At 43.2% G+C, this 18,649-nt stretch overlaps 1 protein-coding gene across 5 annotated transcripts in view; it reads left to right on the top strand.

Annotated features, from left to right (window-relative positions):
* CD58 (CD58 molecule) overlaps window positions 1-12,265 on the top strand; it is a 35,943-nt gene extending 23,678 nt beyond the window's left edge. For 3 of the 5 annotated variants that reach the window (XM_082056920.1, XM_082056921.1, XM_082056922.1), the window contains 3 exons: window positions 1,984-2,052; window positions 2,387-2,452; window positions 6,424-12,265. In XM_082056920.1, the coding sequence (XP_081913046.1) occupies window positions 1,984-2,052; window positions 2,387-2,452; window positions 6,424-6,437 (149 nt within the window). In that variant the 3' untranslated portion in view covers window positions 6,438-12,265. The remainder of the gene's footprint in view (window positions 1-1,983; window positions 2,053-2,386; window positions 2,453-6,423) is intronic. The other 2 variants (XR_014184476.1, XR_014184475.1) reach the window with 2 other exon arrangements.
* Window positions 12,266-18,649: the final 6,384 nt, after the last annotated feature.

The following is an 18,649-nucleotide window of genomic DNA, read 5'->3' on the forward strand; positions in this document are numbered from 1 at the left end:
AGTGACCAAGAAACAGCTCCTGATCCTGAAAGGAGTGAGAAATGTGAACATCAGAGTACAGGCCCTATGCTTTTGGAGAGCAGATTTCCACTTATTCAGGTAGGCAGGATCCCATGGGAGACAGTTCTGAAGAGCAAAGAAGCTCAAGAGAACCATCAGGTCTTTAGGGAGGACTTCCTCCCTAAAGACTTTCTCCCATGAGCACACACCATCTCCATAGCCAGGAAAACAGGCAGGCAAAGCAGAAGATCAGCTTGGCTAAGCAGGAAGCTCCTGTCAGGGCTCCAGTGCAAAAATTGCTTATACTGGATGTGGAGGCAGGGGCAGCCTGCAGTGGAGGAATTTAGGAACACTGCCCAGGATGGTGTCAGGAAAGCCGAGTCTCAGGGAGGCTTAAGCCCAGTATGGTGTGACCAGGACAATGAAAGCAGCTTCCACTGCTAGGTTATCACTTCCATGTGTGGGAGAATCATGGGGCAAGTCTTCTTGGAATATGTTTTTGGTTACAGAAGATGGTGACTAAGAGTACATGTAAATCGTAGTTGACGAAGTTGACAACCTTTTATGGATTAAATGACTAGATCTGTGGATGAGGGGAGAACAATTGGTGTCATACACCTTGACTTTAGCAAGGCTTTTTATAGAGTCCTAAGTTGCGATGTCCTGTCTGGATGAATGTCTGTCTACATGGGTGGAAAACTTGCTAGATTGTCAAGCCTGCAGGTAGTGCCAAGTGGAGTACTACAGAGGTCTCTTTTTTTTCAGTGACTTGGACAGTGGTGAGAAAACAGTGTCATTGAGTTTACAGGTGATAGCAAAATGTGGAGTACAGTCAGTCAGGATGAGGGCAGGATTGTTGTTCAGAGGGAGTTGGAGGGGTAGAGATCTGTGCAAACCTCATGAAGTTCTGCAAGGGTAACGCAGAGTCCTGCAACAGTATGGACCAACACCCTGCACTTGTGCAGGCTGGGGACTGACTGGCAGGAGAGCAACTTTGCTGAAAGGTACAGGACAGGACACTAGGAGTCAACTAGGAGTCCATGGCAACAAAGGTGGCTAATAGCATTCCAGGCTGTTTTAAGGAGTGCTTAAGCCAGTGGATTGAAGGAAGTGGTTATTTTCCATTACTTGGCACTTGTTAGATAATGTAGAGTGTTACATCTAGTTTGTGGCCAACTCAGTGCTGGAAAAGTGCTGATAAATCAGAGCAAGTTCAGCAGAGTGCCACCAGTGAGGAGAGGCTGAAGAAACTGGGCTTATTCAATCCCAAAGAGCAGGCTTTCAGGGTACGTAACAGCAGCTGCCAATATCTATGAGGATATTGATAAGAAGGCTGAGCTGGGCTGTTTAGTGAGATGTATTTTATCAAGGTGATGGTCCTAAAATGAGGCAATGGAGATTCTGTGTGGGTACAGGGAGAAAGATTTCTGCCTCTAATCATCACTAATCATGAGGACAGGCTGCATGAAGTCATAATGAAGTTTCTCTTGTTGGAGGTTTATAGGAACTGACTGGAGGCAGACCTGAGCAACCTGTCTAGAACTGAATATTGAGCTTTCATGGATGAGAGTATTGGGTTAGAGACCTCCTGGGCTCCCTCCCTGAGTGAACCTGAGTGATTCTGTGTGGATTATGAATTGTAGCTGGTGACTCATGTCTAAGCAATGACTGATACCACTGTGAAGTTAAGCTGTGAGGTACACTCTGGAGGATGGTAGCTCTACCGTGATCTCTTTTCAGAACACTCTGCCTTGCAGAACAGCACCCTAAACATCCAAGTGTGCAGTTGGCTGTGGTGTGACTGAGGAAGCCTTGTGCCTGTGCTTTGGAGGGCAACTGTCCTGGGGAAGAGGTGTTTACTTTCTAGTGTTAGCTGATAATGTTTGCAACATGCTGAGTTGTAGCTAGTAACTCACTCTTAATGCCAGTACCTTGAAGCTGAGCAAGGCACTGAACTATAGTTGTCTTTTTATCTCTCTGCAGACATCTCCAAGAAGGAGAACAGCAGCTTGCTGACGAAACATGCAGATGACTGTGATGTAAATGAAGGAGGTAAGTGCCTGTGCTATGGAGTGGTTTTTGTTTGTTGTGACTTCTGCCTAGCGCTTCTTGATGTGAAGTTATGGGTGGCATTATGGGTGCCAACTGTGCTTGGCCTTTCTGGGGTCTGGAAGGGACCATGAGGACACTGCGGAACTGGGTATGGAGGACAGCGGGGAGGTGTTGTATGGTGGCCCCATTGGGGTGGGCAGTGTTGGTCAGGGCTATTATTGATGCTGAGCAAATGGCCCACCTCTCAGACAGATTAGTCATGATCCATCTGGGATGGAGAGGGGGAGCGTTGTGAGCTTCAGGATTGTCTGAGTGTTACCTGTTGTCCTTGCAGAAGTGACCGGGGATGCAGAAGGTGGAAATGGGGAGCACCTGAGCAACTCTCCCAGCTGCAGCGAAGGTTTGTGAGGATGAAGCTCCCTGTGTTGTGGGAGAGCGTGCAGAATGTCACAGAGGCTGGGAGAGGCAGTGCTGGGCCAGGCTGGTTATAATCCTGACTCCTTTTTTGCTCAAGCAGAAAACAGAGTGAGAATTATTAGGAAGGAAGAGGACATGAGTTGTGGGTACATGTGTATGTGATGTGCACTAGGGAATCAGGTGTTTTTGATGGAAGTGTTCAGAAGACTGGTCAATTTAGCCAGTTCAAAACTGTAGGATTAAATATTACTACATTAACTTTCATTAATAACACACCTCTTGTTCATGCTTGCACTTTTACTTTATTTCGTGTCTTAACAAGTGATAAAGTGGCTGAGGTGTCAGTAAGGCAGTATGTTTTTGTGTCAGATTTCTGAACTGCAGTTCTACCCTGTTAATTATGAATGCTGTTCAACATCATATTGAAGTAGAGAGATACTGTGTAACACTGAACTTTTATTGCTTAGGTGTGCAGATGAGTCTTCTTTGGTCGCAAAGAATGCAGAGTTTACTTGTGTTTTTTTGCTTTTTAAACCTACATATGGACATGGTGTGAAAGCTCTTCTAAGTAAACAGACCAGCAAGCCTGAGGGCTGACACATGAAATGAGAAAAGTGATTATTACTGTGTGTGGGAGAATGGTTGGTCAATATTACATCTTATGGATATTAGTGACATTCAGGCTGCAAGAACACAATGTTTCACAGCAGTTGTTTCATATTCCATGAATTAGATAGAACCTTTACTCAGTCATCAGTTCTGTATGCTGCATTTAACATGGAGGCATAACAGACATCCATATATTCATTTCCCAAGCTGTTTTGCCCTCTCAATCTGTTTTCTATGGTGTGTGTGCAGACCAGAGCATCTGTGAGGTCACACAGCCGCTTCTTGGAGTACATCAGCATGGAGAATATAAAAACTCAGATTAATCCTGTCCCATATCTGATAACAGAAGGATATAAGCACTGTCCCCCAATAAACTGCACAGGCAAGGGCTTACATTATTCTGTCATCCATCCAGACCAGAATACTTGTTTCTGTAGATTTTTTCTTTCTAGAGTAGCAAAAGCCTATGGAATGCTGAATGTTTTCACTCTTGTTACTAATCAGTTTTACACATTGACTCACAAGAAGTATTAAAGATCATAGGTTTGGAGCTGAGAACATTGACCTTTAGTTTATAGTGAAAGGTCTTACTGAGACTTCTAAATCTGGCAAAGAGCACAGGAAAGTCAAGCCCTTGCCAAGAAAGCAGTTACTGCACTCTAAGTTTGGCTCCCAAAGCACCTGGTAGTATTGCAGAAAGTCACACAGAATCACAGATTATCTGTAGAAAAGCCAAAGGTCCTATCTGTGAAACAGGAAGGCTCCAGGCGGAATATTTGAAGCCATAGCATAGTGCTCTATCTCAGAGTCTTTGGTCTTCATGGCAGCAAGGTGGTGGAGGTAGAAGTAATTTCCCTAATCTAGCAGGTTCAATAGCAGCATGGGGAAGTGAAATCAGCTGCCAGCAATAATAATTAATTCCTTGATTCCCACGGGATAAAGTTGAAGTGTTTGGCCTGCTTAGAAAAAAATTGACTGAGTTGTGTTAGATTTTTCCAAAGAAAACTGTAGGTAAATATGTAATAGAACTTTCTCATTGCTGGTGTGCCTGCAAAATTTACATAGATTAAGATGATACCGAGGACTGTTGCTGAACTTTGAATCCATCTAATAAGGGCAACCAACTTATCTTGGTTTGAGAGACTTGCACTATAAGGCAGTCTGTATCAAAGCATTTTTGTTTGGCAGGAAATTAAGTTTGCAGATTGACTGAAAACAATTTTCATTTCCTCAAAAGAAAAGGAAAGATGTTGTTTTGTCCGTCATATAGGCCTTAGTTAAGTTGTGTAGCTGTGGGGGTTTCGTGCTGGTTTCTGCTTTTTGTCATGGATCGGCGGTCTCCAAACAATTTTGGTTGTGCACTCCATTAGTAAAATATTTTGAATATACACACCCAATTTATGTATATTTATTTATAAATTATATACATGTGCTACTGTACTTAAGTATTATGTAAATTATAAAACATCCACAAAAATATAAATTAAAACAGGATGAGATAAGGACGAAGTAAACAGCATTTTAATTTTATTAATGGTGTAAAAATATTTTCTTCCTGCACCACGATGGATTGCTTCCCGCACACCCTACTTTGGAGTCCAATGCTGATAGTCCATTTAAAGATTCTCAACATGCATGGGGGATGCTAGCGGCACCTCACTGCTGCAGGGTTTTCTGTTCTTCCAGGTTTGATTCTTTTGTTAAATTGCCAGCCAAGCAATCACATTCAGATATTTGCTGAAGACAGTGTTGAAAATGTGAAAAAAAATCTCCGAATGTCAGAAAACATGGATGAGTGGGAGGGAGTTAGGACTGAGTGTAAGACACCTGACTCTGTGATGCAGAAGAAACTGACAACGAAATGTTCAAGAAAGAAGGAACAGACTTGAAACAGGGCTGGGCAGCTGGAGAGGAAGCTGTGGTATCTTGTAATAACTGAGTCAGATCCTGTTAGTTGCCAAGGAGCAATACCAAAGACCAAATGATGTAATTTAGTGTTTTACGCTTGGCCTGTGTGATGTGTGGCTTTGCAGGGGCTACTACTCATTTGGCTAAGCTGTGCTTCTACATCGTGCTTAAAGGTTTGGCATCTGGAACAGTTATGTTGTTACGTCATGTCAAGACATCAGATGTAGGTGTGCTTTCTTTGCTGTTTGTGAGCTGTGTGGGGACAGAATATTTTCGATGTTCTGTGGGGACTGTGAAACCTGATGCTTATCACCACAGCTATAAAATGAAAGGAGAACACTAATTTCATATTCAGGCCCTCTCACTGTATAGACACAAGCAAATAGCAGCATGCCCCCACACCCCCAGTTTGGCTTCTCAGTCACATTCTTTAGTCCTGTCATCAAGCTGGCCTAAGTCAGCCATAGGTAAAGCAGTAAACCTGCTTGGATTTTAAGGATACAAATCATAAAAGGACTTCAGACCTATCCAGAAACCTTGTAAGAACCAGACTAGGGACACTTTTCTTTTTCTCATTGTCTACAGAGATGAGTGCCATGTGTCAACATATCCTGCTCTCCTTGGTTGCCTCCTGGCATCTTATCCTAGGTTGGAGGGATGCTGAGCTAGAGGCTATTGGATGGGATAGTGCTATCAAATAGGAGCAAAGACTGAATGACACGGTGCCTTGCACATCCAGTTGGTTCCCCTTATACTGTTGCCCTGTGTGTACCAAAACAGGAACACCAATATAAGTGTATGGGTATGGTTTTTTTTTGGAAACTGACCTGGTTAGAGGTTGATGCATGCTGCATGCAGTGAGTTGTGTTGGACATGTAGTCTTGAACTTGCTGGATTCAGACTTCCTGCACTGTAACTTCCCTTTGCCTTCGAATATGAACTTAGTTCACAATCTTTAAAAGAGAAAACTCCAAAAGCACCTGGCATTACTGTGTGGAAGAAATAGCAGGAGCATCACATGCTTATGTGGTTCATAGCTGATACTAAGATTTTTAGACCTGAACCTTGGCATAAAAATGGTGTCTTAAGTGCCTCGTTATATGATCCAAAGTCATGGAGTCAGAACAGTCTCAGAAGTAACCACCTGCTTAGCAGGTGGCTGGCAGTAAGTGATAAATGCTCTTAACCTGCTCCAGTTGCAGAGGAACATGTCTAATCATAAGCAGATAATTTGGGTAAAATGACTAGTGGCTAATGGATACCACGGGTCACATGGCTGCTGAAATTGGATTGTTTTGGATCACTTGACAATGTCTTAATTAATCTTCACACTTTATTAGTATTTAAAGCCTGCAGTATTCTTGCATGACTAGTTCAATTTCTAGAAGAGAAGACATAATAATTTACTTGTGTGCTTTGCTTTTTCTTTTGCTTCAGATCTTAAATCATAAGCAAATAATTGCTTTGTGGACCAAACAACGGTGGAAGAGAAGCCATAGAATTCAACGATGAAGGAGCTGCTATCTTTTCTCTTGGAGGTTTTCCACCAGCACTGAAGTAATCCACAAAGAAGTGCTTTTAAGACTAACTGAGCTGTTTACAGTCCCTATTTTTCTTTTCCCAGGATGGGCAGCCTCATTTTCTAGCATCACTGCATGAGGACAAATAAGCTGAATCATGAACAAAATCTTTTATATTGTTTTGTATATGGTTTTAAGAAACATTTTTCTACTAACACAAAATGTAAGAGCAAAGGCCTTTTTTATAATTGGTATTTGGAGATCAACAAAATCATATCCATTTGCATGAATGTGGATCAATAACTGATCAGCTTTTTGTGCAGTTTTGGATCAGTACCTTGTTACAGTCAGAAGAAAGATGGTTCATACTTCAGCAGTTCCGGGTGGATGGAAGTTCCCATTTGCTAGTCTCAGTTATTTAGCAGGAACTTGATGCTCCAGACAAATATTCTCCAAGATAACTATCTCCTGGAGTTGGCAGAAGACTGGCAAATTGATCATCTCCTGATGGTGGTTGACTTTGTGATAAAGCCACAGTTTAGTTTATTGTTGCATTGGAACAAAGCTGACGTTCCTAGCAGCAGTTTCGCTTTTTTTTTTTTTCCTTGGACTTTTGATATTTTTGCACTTTTAGTGTTGTTTTGTTTTTTTTTTTTTTAGATTCTGTTTCACGTTATTCTAAGAAAGGGTCAACCTACCAATTTCTAAAGACCAATAGTATGTTTTTAGGTTGCTGTGACTGGGAAGAAAACTTGAAAACTGAGGTTGTAAATACACTGGAGCTCAAAAGAATCAAAGATAATGTAATGTATTAATGTTTTAAAAGCATCAAGCTATGGTACATGTTTCCTGACTTCTGCGTGCTGGTTGTTAATGAAAGCTGAAAGTCCTTTCAGTTGATTTTGAACTTGTTATGTGTAAAGAATCATGAAGGCTTGACAAGGATAACCAGAGATCAGAAGCTCTCCAGGCTTGAACAAACACAGTGCCTTCAGCTTCTTCTCACAGTACAAGTGCTGTGACCATCTTGTTAGCCCTCCACTGAACTTGCTTGAACTTGATATCTGTCTTCCTGGAGGTGTTCAAAATAGAGTGCAGCATTCCATTCTGAATGCAGTCTAATATGTGCTGAGTAGAGGGGGACAATCACTACCCTCAATCTACTGACTAAGCTCCTGTTAATATAGCCCAGGGTGTTGTTGGCCACCTTTGCTTCCAGGGGATACAGCTGGCTCATGTTCTGCTTGCTGCTTACTGGGATCCCCCTGCTTCTTTTCAGCAGAACTGCTCCCTTGCCAGCCAGACCCTAGCTTGTATTATTGCAAGTGGTTCCTCCTTTGCATTTTAACCTGTCTAGACCTCTCTGACAGCCCAGCCCTTTAGCATGTTGACTGATTCTTCCCAATTTGGTGTCATCTGCAAACTTGACAAAACTGCACTTTATCCCCTCCTCCCGACCACTGATAGAGATGTTAAATGGGACCAGTATCAGCACAGGTCCTTGTAGTGCTCCACTTGTTTTAGCCACCCAGGTGAGTATGACCTGTAGCCACTACCATCTGAGCCAAATCATCCAATCAATTCTTTGCCTGTCTATACAGTCATAGACTAGTTTGGGTAGGAAGGGACCTTTTAAGATCATCTAGTCGAACCCTTCTGATGTGGGCAGGGACATCTTGCACTAGATCAGGTTGCTCAAAGCCCCATCTAGCCTAACCTTGAACACTCCCAGTGATGGGGCATCCACAACTTCTCTGGGCAACCTGTTCCATTGTCTTGCCACCTGCATAGTAAAAAATGCCTTATATCCAAACTAAAGCTACCCTCTTTCAAACTGTTGCCCCTTGTCCTGTCACTACAGGCCTTGGTAAAAATATTTTCTCTGTCTTTCTTATAAGCCCCCTTTATGTATTGAAAGACCACAATAAGGGCTTCCTGAAGTCTTCTCCAGGCTGAACAGCCCCAACTCTCTCAGCCTTCCTTCATAGGAGAGGTATTTCAGCCCTCTGATCATCTTCATGGCTCACCTCTGGTCCTGGTCTAACAGGTCCCTGTCTTTATTGTGTGGAGTCAAGGGAGAGAGTCACCCCCTTTGACCTGCTGGTCATGCTTCTTTTGATGCAGCCCAGGGTGCAATTGGCTGGGTCATATCTAATTTTCTGTCCACTAGTATATCCAAGTCCTTTTCCATAGGGCTACTCTCAATTCATGTCCCACATTGTACTGATATTAGGAATTGCAGGTGCAGGACCTTGCACTTGGCCTTGCTGAACTTTGCAAGGTGCACATGGGGTCACTTTTCAAGCCTATCAAGGTACTTCTGGATGGCATCCCTTCCCTTGAGTGTATCAACTGCACCACAGATCACATCAAGATGCACTTGTTGTCATCTGCAAACTTGCTGAGGGTGCACTCAATCCCCACTATCTATGTGACTGAAGATATTGGTCCCAGTGCAGAACCTTGCAGGACACCACTCATTAATTGTTTCCACTTGTACACTGAGCTGTTGACTGTAATTCTTTAGACACAGACATCCAGCCTGTTCCTTATCCATGCAACAGTCTGTCTAGTTCACCCCTTCAACCCATAATGTTCTAACTTGGACACAGAAATGTTTTGGGAGATGGTGTCAAAGGACTTGCTAAAGACAGGGTATAAAAATACTAATTTCCCCTCATCCATAAATCTAGTTATTTTGTCAGTATAGAAGGCAGTTATGTTGGTTAGGCATGATTTACCCTTAGTTAAGTGTATGCTGACTGTTCTCAACAACTTTCTCTTCCACGAGCCCAGAAATGCATCCTGAGAGGGCCAGCTCTGTGATTCTCCCAGAGATGAAAGTGAGGCTGACCAGCCTCTAGATGCTCAGTTTGACCTTTTGGCACTCTTAAAAAATGAGTGTGCCTTTTTCCTTTTCCCAGTTGTCAGGGAGTTCCCCAATCTCTATGGTCATTTAAAGGTGATAGCACTCACATTATCATCAGCCAGCTCTCATAGCACCTTTGAAGTCCCACAGACTGGCATGGATCAAGTTTTCCCAAGTAATCCTGGTAGTTTCTCTTAAGCCCTTTGACTAAGCAGGGAGCCCATGAGACCTTGTTAATGAAGAATGAGGCAAGAAACACATCAAGTAACTAAGCTTTGTGTGATATCCTGAAATCAACCCCCACCAACTCAAGAACAGGCTCAAGTTTTCCTCCTTTATTCCTTTACAGTCAACATAGGAGCAGATGTAGCTCTTGTTGCACTTGATGTTCTTCGCGAGTCTAAATATAGCTGAACCTTGGCTCTCTTAACACCACCCTTACCTGCCTGGACAGTGTTCCTAAATTCCTCCACTGCAGGCTGCCCCTGCCTCCATATCCAGTATAAGCAATTTTTGCACTGGAGCCCTGACAGGAGCTCCCTGCTTCGCCAAGCTGATCTGCTTTGCCTGCCTATTTTCCTGACTATGGAGATGGTGTGTGCTTATGCTTGGAGAAAGTCCTCCCTAAAGACCTGATGGTTCTCTTGTGCTCCTTTCTCTTCAGAACTGTCTCCCATGGGATCCTGCCTACCTGAATAAGTGGAAATCTGCTCTCCAAAAGCATAGGGCCTGTACTCTGATGTTCACATTTCTCACTCCTTTCAGGATCAGGAGCTGTTTCTTGGTCACTACAGCCAAGGCAGCCATTTGTGACCGTATCCCCATCTAGTCCTTCTCTGTTAGCGAGCAGCAGACGCAGCTGCACATCAGCTCTTACTGGAGCATCTGGCAGCCTGTGTGAAGAAATTGTCCCTGATGCTGCCCAAAAATCTTCCTGACTGCCTGAATTGCTGCATTGCCTTTCCAGGAGATGCCAGAAGTTCCCCTGTGTGCCAGTCTGCCAGTCAGAGATTTCTTTAAGCTGTTTAGAGAAACCTTTACCTCCTTCCTTACCCTCATCTGGTGGACTGTAGCATGGTCCAACCATGTTGTCATCCATACTGGCCTTTTGTGGGACCATGACCCACGAGCTCTCAGCCACCCTGTCACCTGTATCAGGACTCCACACATTCAAGTCACTCTTTCACAAAGGGGCAGCCTCTTTTCTTCTCCTCCCTCCATGACTTTCCTGGAGGGCTTCTACACATACACTGCAGGGCTCCAATCATGCAAGCTTGCTCACCATGTCTCAGCTATTCCAACAATGTTGTCATTCTGCAAGCTCATGGAGAACTATAATTCTTCCTGCTTGCTTTCCATGCTGCATGTGTTTGTGCATGTACCTTCATGTCTCCTTCTGCATTTTTTTTTTTCTTCTGAGGTCTATTTTATACCTGTCACCTGTGCCCTTTACTACTACTACAGGGACAGTGCCCCTGTCCATTACTAAGCTCTGGATACTGATCTCCCCATCTTTCCTACTTCAGAGCTTACCTTATGAACTTGGCCAGCCTGTCGACAGATTTTTGCATTAGACAGCTCTCTAGGACAATTAAGCTAGTCCTGTGTGCTTTTTCTGGTAGTGAAACCTAACAGTTACTAACAATATGAGAAGGATCACAGGTGACTTATGCCTATGCCCAGTCCTGTTGTAGGAAGCAGAGACCCTATAGAAAACTTGACATCCTTCCTTATTGATGCACACACCACTTAGATGTTTACTTGCACAATTTCTTCTGCTAATTGCAGCTGCATTGCAGGAGTGTTCAACAGGACCTTTTGTTAGAGTGGGACTATCCTACCTCTACTGCTGTCTGTAAATACTTGTTCATAATTTATTAAAAAAAATATATATTTTGCCATATCTTTTTGTTATATATTCCCACACTTTTAATTTAACCTTAAAAGTCAGTCACTAATCATCAAACTAATCTTTAACCCAAAGTGATATAAGTGATATACTTTTATGTATATATATACACATATATATATGTCACAGCTCCTGAGCCGAGTGTCCATCTCTACTGTACCTTCAACAGGTTTGTCAGGGTGATGCTCTCTACTTCTTAGTAACTTTTTAATAAATTTCCACACAAAGATGTCATTTGTTATGTGTATTGTGGTAAGGGTAAACCTGTAGCTTGTTTTCCTGCTTGGACAAAGACTTGCTTTCTGTTATTAATTTGAGAAATAATCATCAAAAAAATTATTGTTTGGAGGAGCTGACTGAAATTGCTCCCAGAAACTATACCTGTTCATATAACATACTGTATTCATCCTGTACAATTTAATACTAAACAGCATGCAAAAGTCTCACATAGGGTGTGGTTTTGAGAATTCCTTGACACCTGATATCATTGACTTTGTTTCCAAAGCAAAAAGCACCAGCCTTCGAAAATAGTAAGCAGTTGTGGTTAATTAACCACAGTTGCCAGAAGACTTCAGCATAATTCACAGAATTTTGGAGCTTCACTGGAAGTAGAAAACCCCACTTTTATGTCAGGTTAATGTTAAGGCCGAGAGCTGCAGGCTTTACAGTGTCTCACTGCCTGCTTTCACCCACTCACTTTGCACAGCGTCTGCTGTGCATGAGAAACTTCTACTCACTGGCAGAATGACAGACTTTGCAGTTCTCAAAGCAATAGTGAAGCTCAGGGCTGTTTTTTATCGGTTATGTTTTTATTTTGGTTATTATGATGGGTAGATTGATTTTCTTTTTCCGCAGGAATGAGAAGCCAGACACTTGGGAAAATAAGTTGACCTGACTTCCTGCTAGTTTCTGTGACTACATTTGGCATGCCGGTCCCCATGACCCTCTCTCCCAATGTCTCCTGCACAATAACTAAATAAATTTTTGTGTGAAAAATTTGTGTCCAGTCTTATGTTACAGTGAATACAAAACTAGGCAGTTTCCAAGAGCAAAGAGCAGAAGCTCACTCGAGATGCAAACAGTTGTTTTTTTGGCTCGTGTAGAACTTGAGTCCAGGAAATGCTGACTGTATTCCAGGAAGCGAGACTGCCCTCCGACACCCCAGAGACCCAGCTCATGCTGATGTTGAGACCTGAGTGTTGCTAATAACAGCAACTCAGAGTGAGCAGAAGCTGCTGCTAAGTACTTGTGCTCACAAGACACATCCCAATGGATACCTTGGTACCAGTTCTACTTTTCTTTAACCTTCAGAAGCAATGCCTGCAGGAAGTGCTCCTCGTTTATCCAAGAGTAAATGAGATCAGAGATTGGGTGCTGGTATAGACCTGATTTTATGCATTTGGGGCATCAAACTCAAACCACAGTTGTCAAAGTAGCTTTGCATTGTGCACAGGCTAGCTTTCAGTTGTTTGCAAAACACCCTGTCCTGGATCTATCTGTGCTGGTTGAAAAGTTACACCATCCTCACTTTGTCGTTGGCTGCGCAGCTGTTGGGAACGGTCTCTAATAGATTATGGTTTGAAAGCCGTTGTGTGACTTGGAAGAACCTTTGTTGGTGCCCAAGAGCTAACTTCATATAGAACTCCACAGGCAGAGAGTTGTGAGGACTGGCTTCCAGGAGCGGGATTGCAGCAAAAGCCAGGGACAGCAGGAACACCAGCAGGTGGCACAGTTGTCCTTTGAGCAGACTTGAATCTATGCCTTAAAACCAGGGGCTGATAACACCTGGCAGACTGCAGGGAGGTGATGCACACCCTGTGTGGCACACTGCTGCTGGAACACAAGGGTAGCAGGTTAATACACTAACACCCAAAGCAGCTTGCGTGTTCCCATGGTCTCTGGGTGCGGTTTGAACTGTGACATAGGTACAAGGACATGAAACATCTCCATGGACCCTAATGAGCAAGTGAACAAGATTCTGAGGAGCTTTGCATTATGATTGACCTCAGGGGGACTTTTCTTCTTCAAAGGTGGTGCATAGAGTTTACCGTGGGCCACCATGTGGGCTGCTGTGGCTTAACTAGTGCAGTCATGGGAGAAATCAGCATATCCTGTGCCCAAGGATGTATCTAAGTTTCTACTTTGTCAAGTTTTATGTGACCCAAATATAAAACTTGGGTATAATGCAGCTTCTGCTTCATCCCTGGTGGGTATCTGAGGATGGGGCTGTGAGTCCCAGAACTTGTTAATTTTTTCTAGCAGTTAGAGAGACAAACTTCAAAAAAATGATCCCTAGCCTTACAGATCTCAGGTTTCTTTCCCATTTAGACTGTGTTTTCTTTTTCTATCATATCCAATTGTGCTTGTTTACTATTACTCTTCATTGGAAAATTCAGTGCTCTTTGAGTATGCATATTTGATCGTTGTTTGGTTCCTGGGGTGGGGTGGGGAAGAGAGTGGAGATTTGTACCAGGAAGATGAAACAGAAGGGAACTAGGTGATGAATGGTAAGTGGAGGTAAGTGCATATAAGGTCCAGAAATTCTGTGTACAGTACTGCAAAACAGAGTGGGTTTTAAGGCTCCAAGGGTAAATTAATCCCAGCATAATCTCTTGAAATGCTTGCCTTATGCTGCAATAGACTGTGTCTTGCAGTCCTGGCAATAGAGGAGTCATGACTTGCCATTGACATCAGCATTTCCCTGCTACTTCTGGTTGAGAATTACATATTGAAGAGGTTTCACTTCCATTTGCAACTTCTCAGTTTTAAGTGAACCAAACTAACTAATTCAACTAAACTAATACAGGAAAGTCCTTGGTGGTGATAGTGTCTGCCACTCAAGCCAGAGGGCTGTCCCAGGGAGATAACATTGGAAAAGAGAGAGAAGCTTGAGGTGCCAGAGTGGCAGCCTGAGGCTCTCTGTGTCCCCATGGTGTTACTCTGCTGAGGCAGGACTTGCCCTGGGGAAGGATGTGGCAGTGTGCGGCGTTTCTTCCTGGCTTTCCTCTGCTGTGTGGAGAGGAAGGGTTCCTAGGGAAGGGCATTGATCAGGGCGAAAGAAAAGGGTTCCTGAAGATGAACCACCTACGCATTATCTGTTTTGCATTGAAAGCTGTAGGAGGCAGGTTGCTGCCCACTTACGCAAAGGGCATCCAGTGAGTGTAGGGGTGGCTTACCCTGTGGGATGGTTTGTTGCAGATGTTTTCAAGGGCCAACAATTTTTTGTTGTCTAGAGGAATTAGAAATTGCAAAGTAGAGGAATTAGAAATTGCAAAGACATGCAACATTTTTTATTATCTTATAGAACATCGGAAAGAGGAGTCTGGGCCCATGTGGGGAATGCTCTCAGCAGCATCCTCATGATTTAGGGTATTGCAAGGCCAGCAGCCAGGATGGGCCGAAGTTTGGATTTGAGAAGAAGAAAACTATAAGATACTGGCTGTGGGACTTGGAGGTTGAAGGCCTTTATGGCTGAGGGCCACCCATGGGGTGGGTGACGTTTTTCTTGTAAAAATATGTTGTGACCCAGGGATGCTGTGAATCACGTTTCCCATTACACGTAGACTGCTGGTGTGCTGTGCTTGTGTGCTGGGCTCTGGGGACATTTCTACTTGTCATCTCCACCACTTTTCCCCTTCAACAGAAGGAGGAGAAAAATCTTACCTGAGCAGCAGAGTTTTACCACTGAAGAGTGGAGTGGGTTCCATGCAGAGTTTTATTGCTTAATGTTCTTGCGCGGTTGCTAAAATACATCTGCTCTGAAGCCGGCTAGTGTCCTGAGAAAAATTTTGCTGGCTTCCAGTGGATGTGGACCTGGTTGGTTCCCGTGGACAGTCAGCAGGGAAAAAGGTCATGGGAGATAATACCGAATTTAGGACCACTGTTTTATGATCCCTAAGTGTATCAGCGCATGGAATGCAGGCAGGCTTTTTTACTGTTCTTTGGCTTCATCATGGCTTTGAATCATGAGTTTTGCTCAACAGCACCAGTTAAATATGAAAGTCGTCTGGTTCAACTCTGCAGTATATCAACCAGGACTTATTTAATATGCTTTTTCTAATCATTATGGTATCACAGTTGTAACAAGTATATGGTGAATTGAAACCTTGTAATCATAAGTAATGTGCTCCATATTAATAATTATTTATTATCTGGTTGTTTTTCAGTACTCTATTTCCAGAGCTAAATAAATTACGACAGAAGTTCATGTAGTGGCAAAACCAAACACTGAAAGATTAGAGTATCTTGAATTCAAGATTTTCTGCATGATCTTCCCTTACTCCCCCTGTACTTAGTAGATTCTGAAAACAGACTAGTATTTTCAGCAGATATCTGTGGCTGGTAGTGAATGGATCCTGCTTGAACACTTTGTTTAATTGTTTTGCATTAACCTTTTGTAGCCCACTGGCTTTCTCTTTTAAGCATAATCCCAGATACACTTCAGATTAATTCACTTTCTTTCAGATGTGTTTCAGTTATAATGTTCACATCGTAGCATCTGACCATTTCACAAAAAAAATTTCTGCCCTCTAGGACAGATGGTGGTACGGTCCCCTTCCTACAGATGGGCAAACTGACAGACAGTGAGATTATGACTTGTTCACACACCTGACCAAGTCTTGGCTTTTCTGCACACTTGTGTAGTCTTGGGGCGTTTGTATGGCTAAGGCAGAGCTTCTTTCACCTTCAGGTGCAGCTCCAAGCTACTAGCAAGATCTTTTGTTGCACACATGGGGAAACAGGGAATGCTGAAACAGCTTTAGCTTGGAAATCCATGTATGAATTCTGTTTGGGTGAAACCCCATGTATTTAGGCAGCAGAGAATACGGAGTTCCCTCTGCTCTTGTCCTCCGCTTCTGCTAGAAAGAGAAACAGTGCATTCAGGAGAAAAGTTGTTTATAAATGAGCTGTACAAGCTGGTGCTTCGACTTGTTAAGCAAAGACCTATGATGTCTGGAAATCTTGTGCTTCATGTGTATGCAAATGTTTATGTTCTGTGTACGTGCATGAATGTGTGTGCATCTGTGTATTGTTCATTGTTTGTACAGGGGAGGGAAGTATGCTGAAGAGGTAATTATTAGTGTCTTAATATGCTGGAGCTTTTAGAGTAAAAATGGTTTAAGTTACTACGATATTTGCTGGTAGTATTTGATTGTGCGGGGCTGTGAACTGTTTGGTGTCTGTTTTGCCTAGATGTAACAGTCTATTGAATTGTGCTGGAGTGGATGTGGAGAGAGGGAAGATTTCTTCTGCTGAAAGAGTAGGATGCTTAAAATCTGTGCAGCTGCTGGCCCAAGACAGACATTTGGCCAGTGTGTACCTTAAATATGTATTCAACTGAATATTGTGGCTTATGTAAAGCATGGAGGAGTTCAAACAGCAGTACAGATAACATCCAGATCTTCAGCGAGGCATTTAACAGCCTTAGGTTGGTTTTGTCTGCCTGCCCACCTCCCACCTACATCTTCCCTATTTATGCTGAGGATCTAAAATGTCAGCCTCACAGTTCAAGTGTGGCCAAATAACAAACAAATGTGAATTATGGGAAGTCTCTAGCTGAGGGTGCACCTCCTGCCATCAACAAGAAAACATGGGTCTGTGAGTGTCCAAGAGAGAGTTTGCTGTACAGTTCCAGACCCTGGGAGACCCATGTAGATGGATGCATCCTTTGCTGTTACCAGTCATATCCATTTTAAACTCCTGCCTTAGGAGCAGGGGGCGTGTGTGTGTGTGTGTGTGTGTGTGTGTGTGTGTGTATGGATATGTATGTGTTATTACCTAGAAGAGCTGTATGTTCATGGGGACATAATCCCAATCTTCTGACAATTCTATTTTCTTTCATACCATAAATTCAGGAACTACATGATACACCCCCTTTTTCTTTTGTTCATTTGTGAGTTGTCTCCAAAGGCCAGTATAATACATTGTTATACATCTGTGGAGGTGGCATGGGTGCTACATTATATGTCTGAAGATTATTTCTTTGGGATTTAATCTTTTTTATACTCAGCATTTTGTGAGCATCCAAGACACTGACTCTGTCATGAGAGCTGTTTCACCTACAGCATCATTTCTCTCTCCCAGCACATCATAAGGACAGTAAAGGGACAGCGGTTTTGCCAGCCCTTCCACCTAGTTTGCATAACAGTGGCATTACTGGCATTTTGAGCATGTTTCTGTCTGTAAAAGGTATGTAAAAAGCCAGATCTTTCAGAAACTCTTAGTGATTTGTAGTGCTTTATGTCCTTAGCATAAAACATTAGACAGGTTATGGAGCCTGCTGGAATGGCACTGCCCAGAATCTGAACTTGCACGGAGAGTTGCATTATTAAAACTACATCAGTTATACCAAAGTAGTAAAGTTTTCTATTACCTTGTGATCAGCTTAAAAATCTTAAAACCTTAAAGAGTAAAGAAATAGGAGAAACAGTGTGGAGCTGGGGGTCCAGTAGAAATAAATAACTGACGGATGCACAAAAGCAGGACATCTTGTTTCCAGTGCTTGGGAACTTGGGTGCCAGCTCTCCTCCAGAACACGGTGAGGCTGGGCATGCAGCCCTTTCCTACAGATGTTTTCCTAAACCTGACTGCAAGTTCATCCTCTGTGGAAATATTTCCAAGTGCTTCTGACATAACTGGCCAGCAGGTACCGCTCTAGCATCAGCAATTGCTTGGCTGCTGTGACATCTGTTTGGGAAGCTCTCCTCGCAGTCCCTTCCAGCTGCCTTTGACAGAGGAATGATGTGGTGTGGCTACAGCTCAAGGTACCAGTTTGGCCTGAAAAGCTCAGGCGTGGCCGAGAGGGCTATCAGCTGCGCAGTGGGTGTATTTAGCTGCTTCCTGAAACAGGGAAGAGGTTGCCACAAGATTTGTGCTTGATTACTGCAGGGCAGTTGTTGAGCTTTTCCTGGGTTTCAGTACAATGGCAATGAAGTGTTAGCAGCAGGTAGCTGGTCAGAAGGGACGTAATTTTAACAAATTATTTAACACTCTGTACTTGAAAGTTTATGGAGGAGCTACCTGACTGGATTTTCAAAGAACTGGGAAAACAAATTTCCTGAGGAAAGGCTTTTTCTTACTGAATTGGATTTTAGGCCTCGGGGTGTCCAGTGACTTGCAACCAGATGCCCTTGTGCAAACACAGTTTGTGTACCCCTCAGCCTCATCCAGACATGACCTGCTCTAATGCGCTTCTTTCAATACAGCTGCATCTTCCCCCCCCAGCCCCCGGCCCTTCCCTCCACCCTCTGGTCATGCAGATTTTGATCCTAGACTATTAAGGCAGTGCAAAACCTGCATATTGCAGACTAACTGTAATTAAATGGCCCAGCCACAGAAGTAGTTAAAACATGTACAGCTGGAACC

Source organism: Streptopelia decaocto (assembly GCF_964273445.1).
Source record: "Streptopelia decaocto genome assembly, chromosome: 1".
Lineage (NCBI taxonomy): Eukaryota > Metazoa > Chordata > Aves > Columbiformes > Columbidae > Streptopelia > Streptopelia decaocto.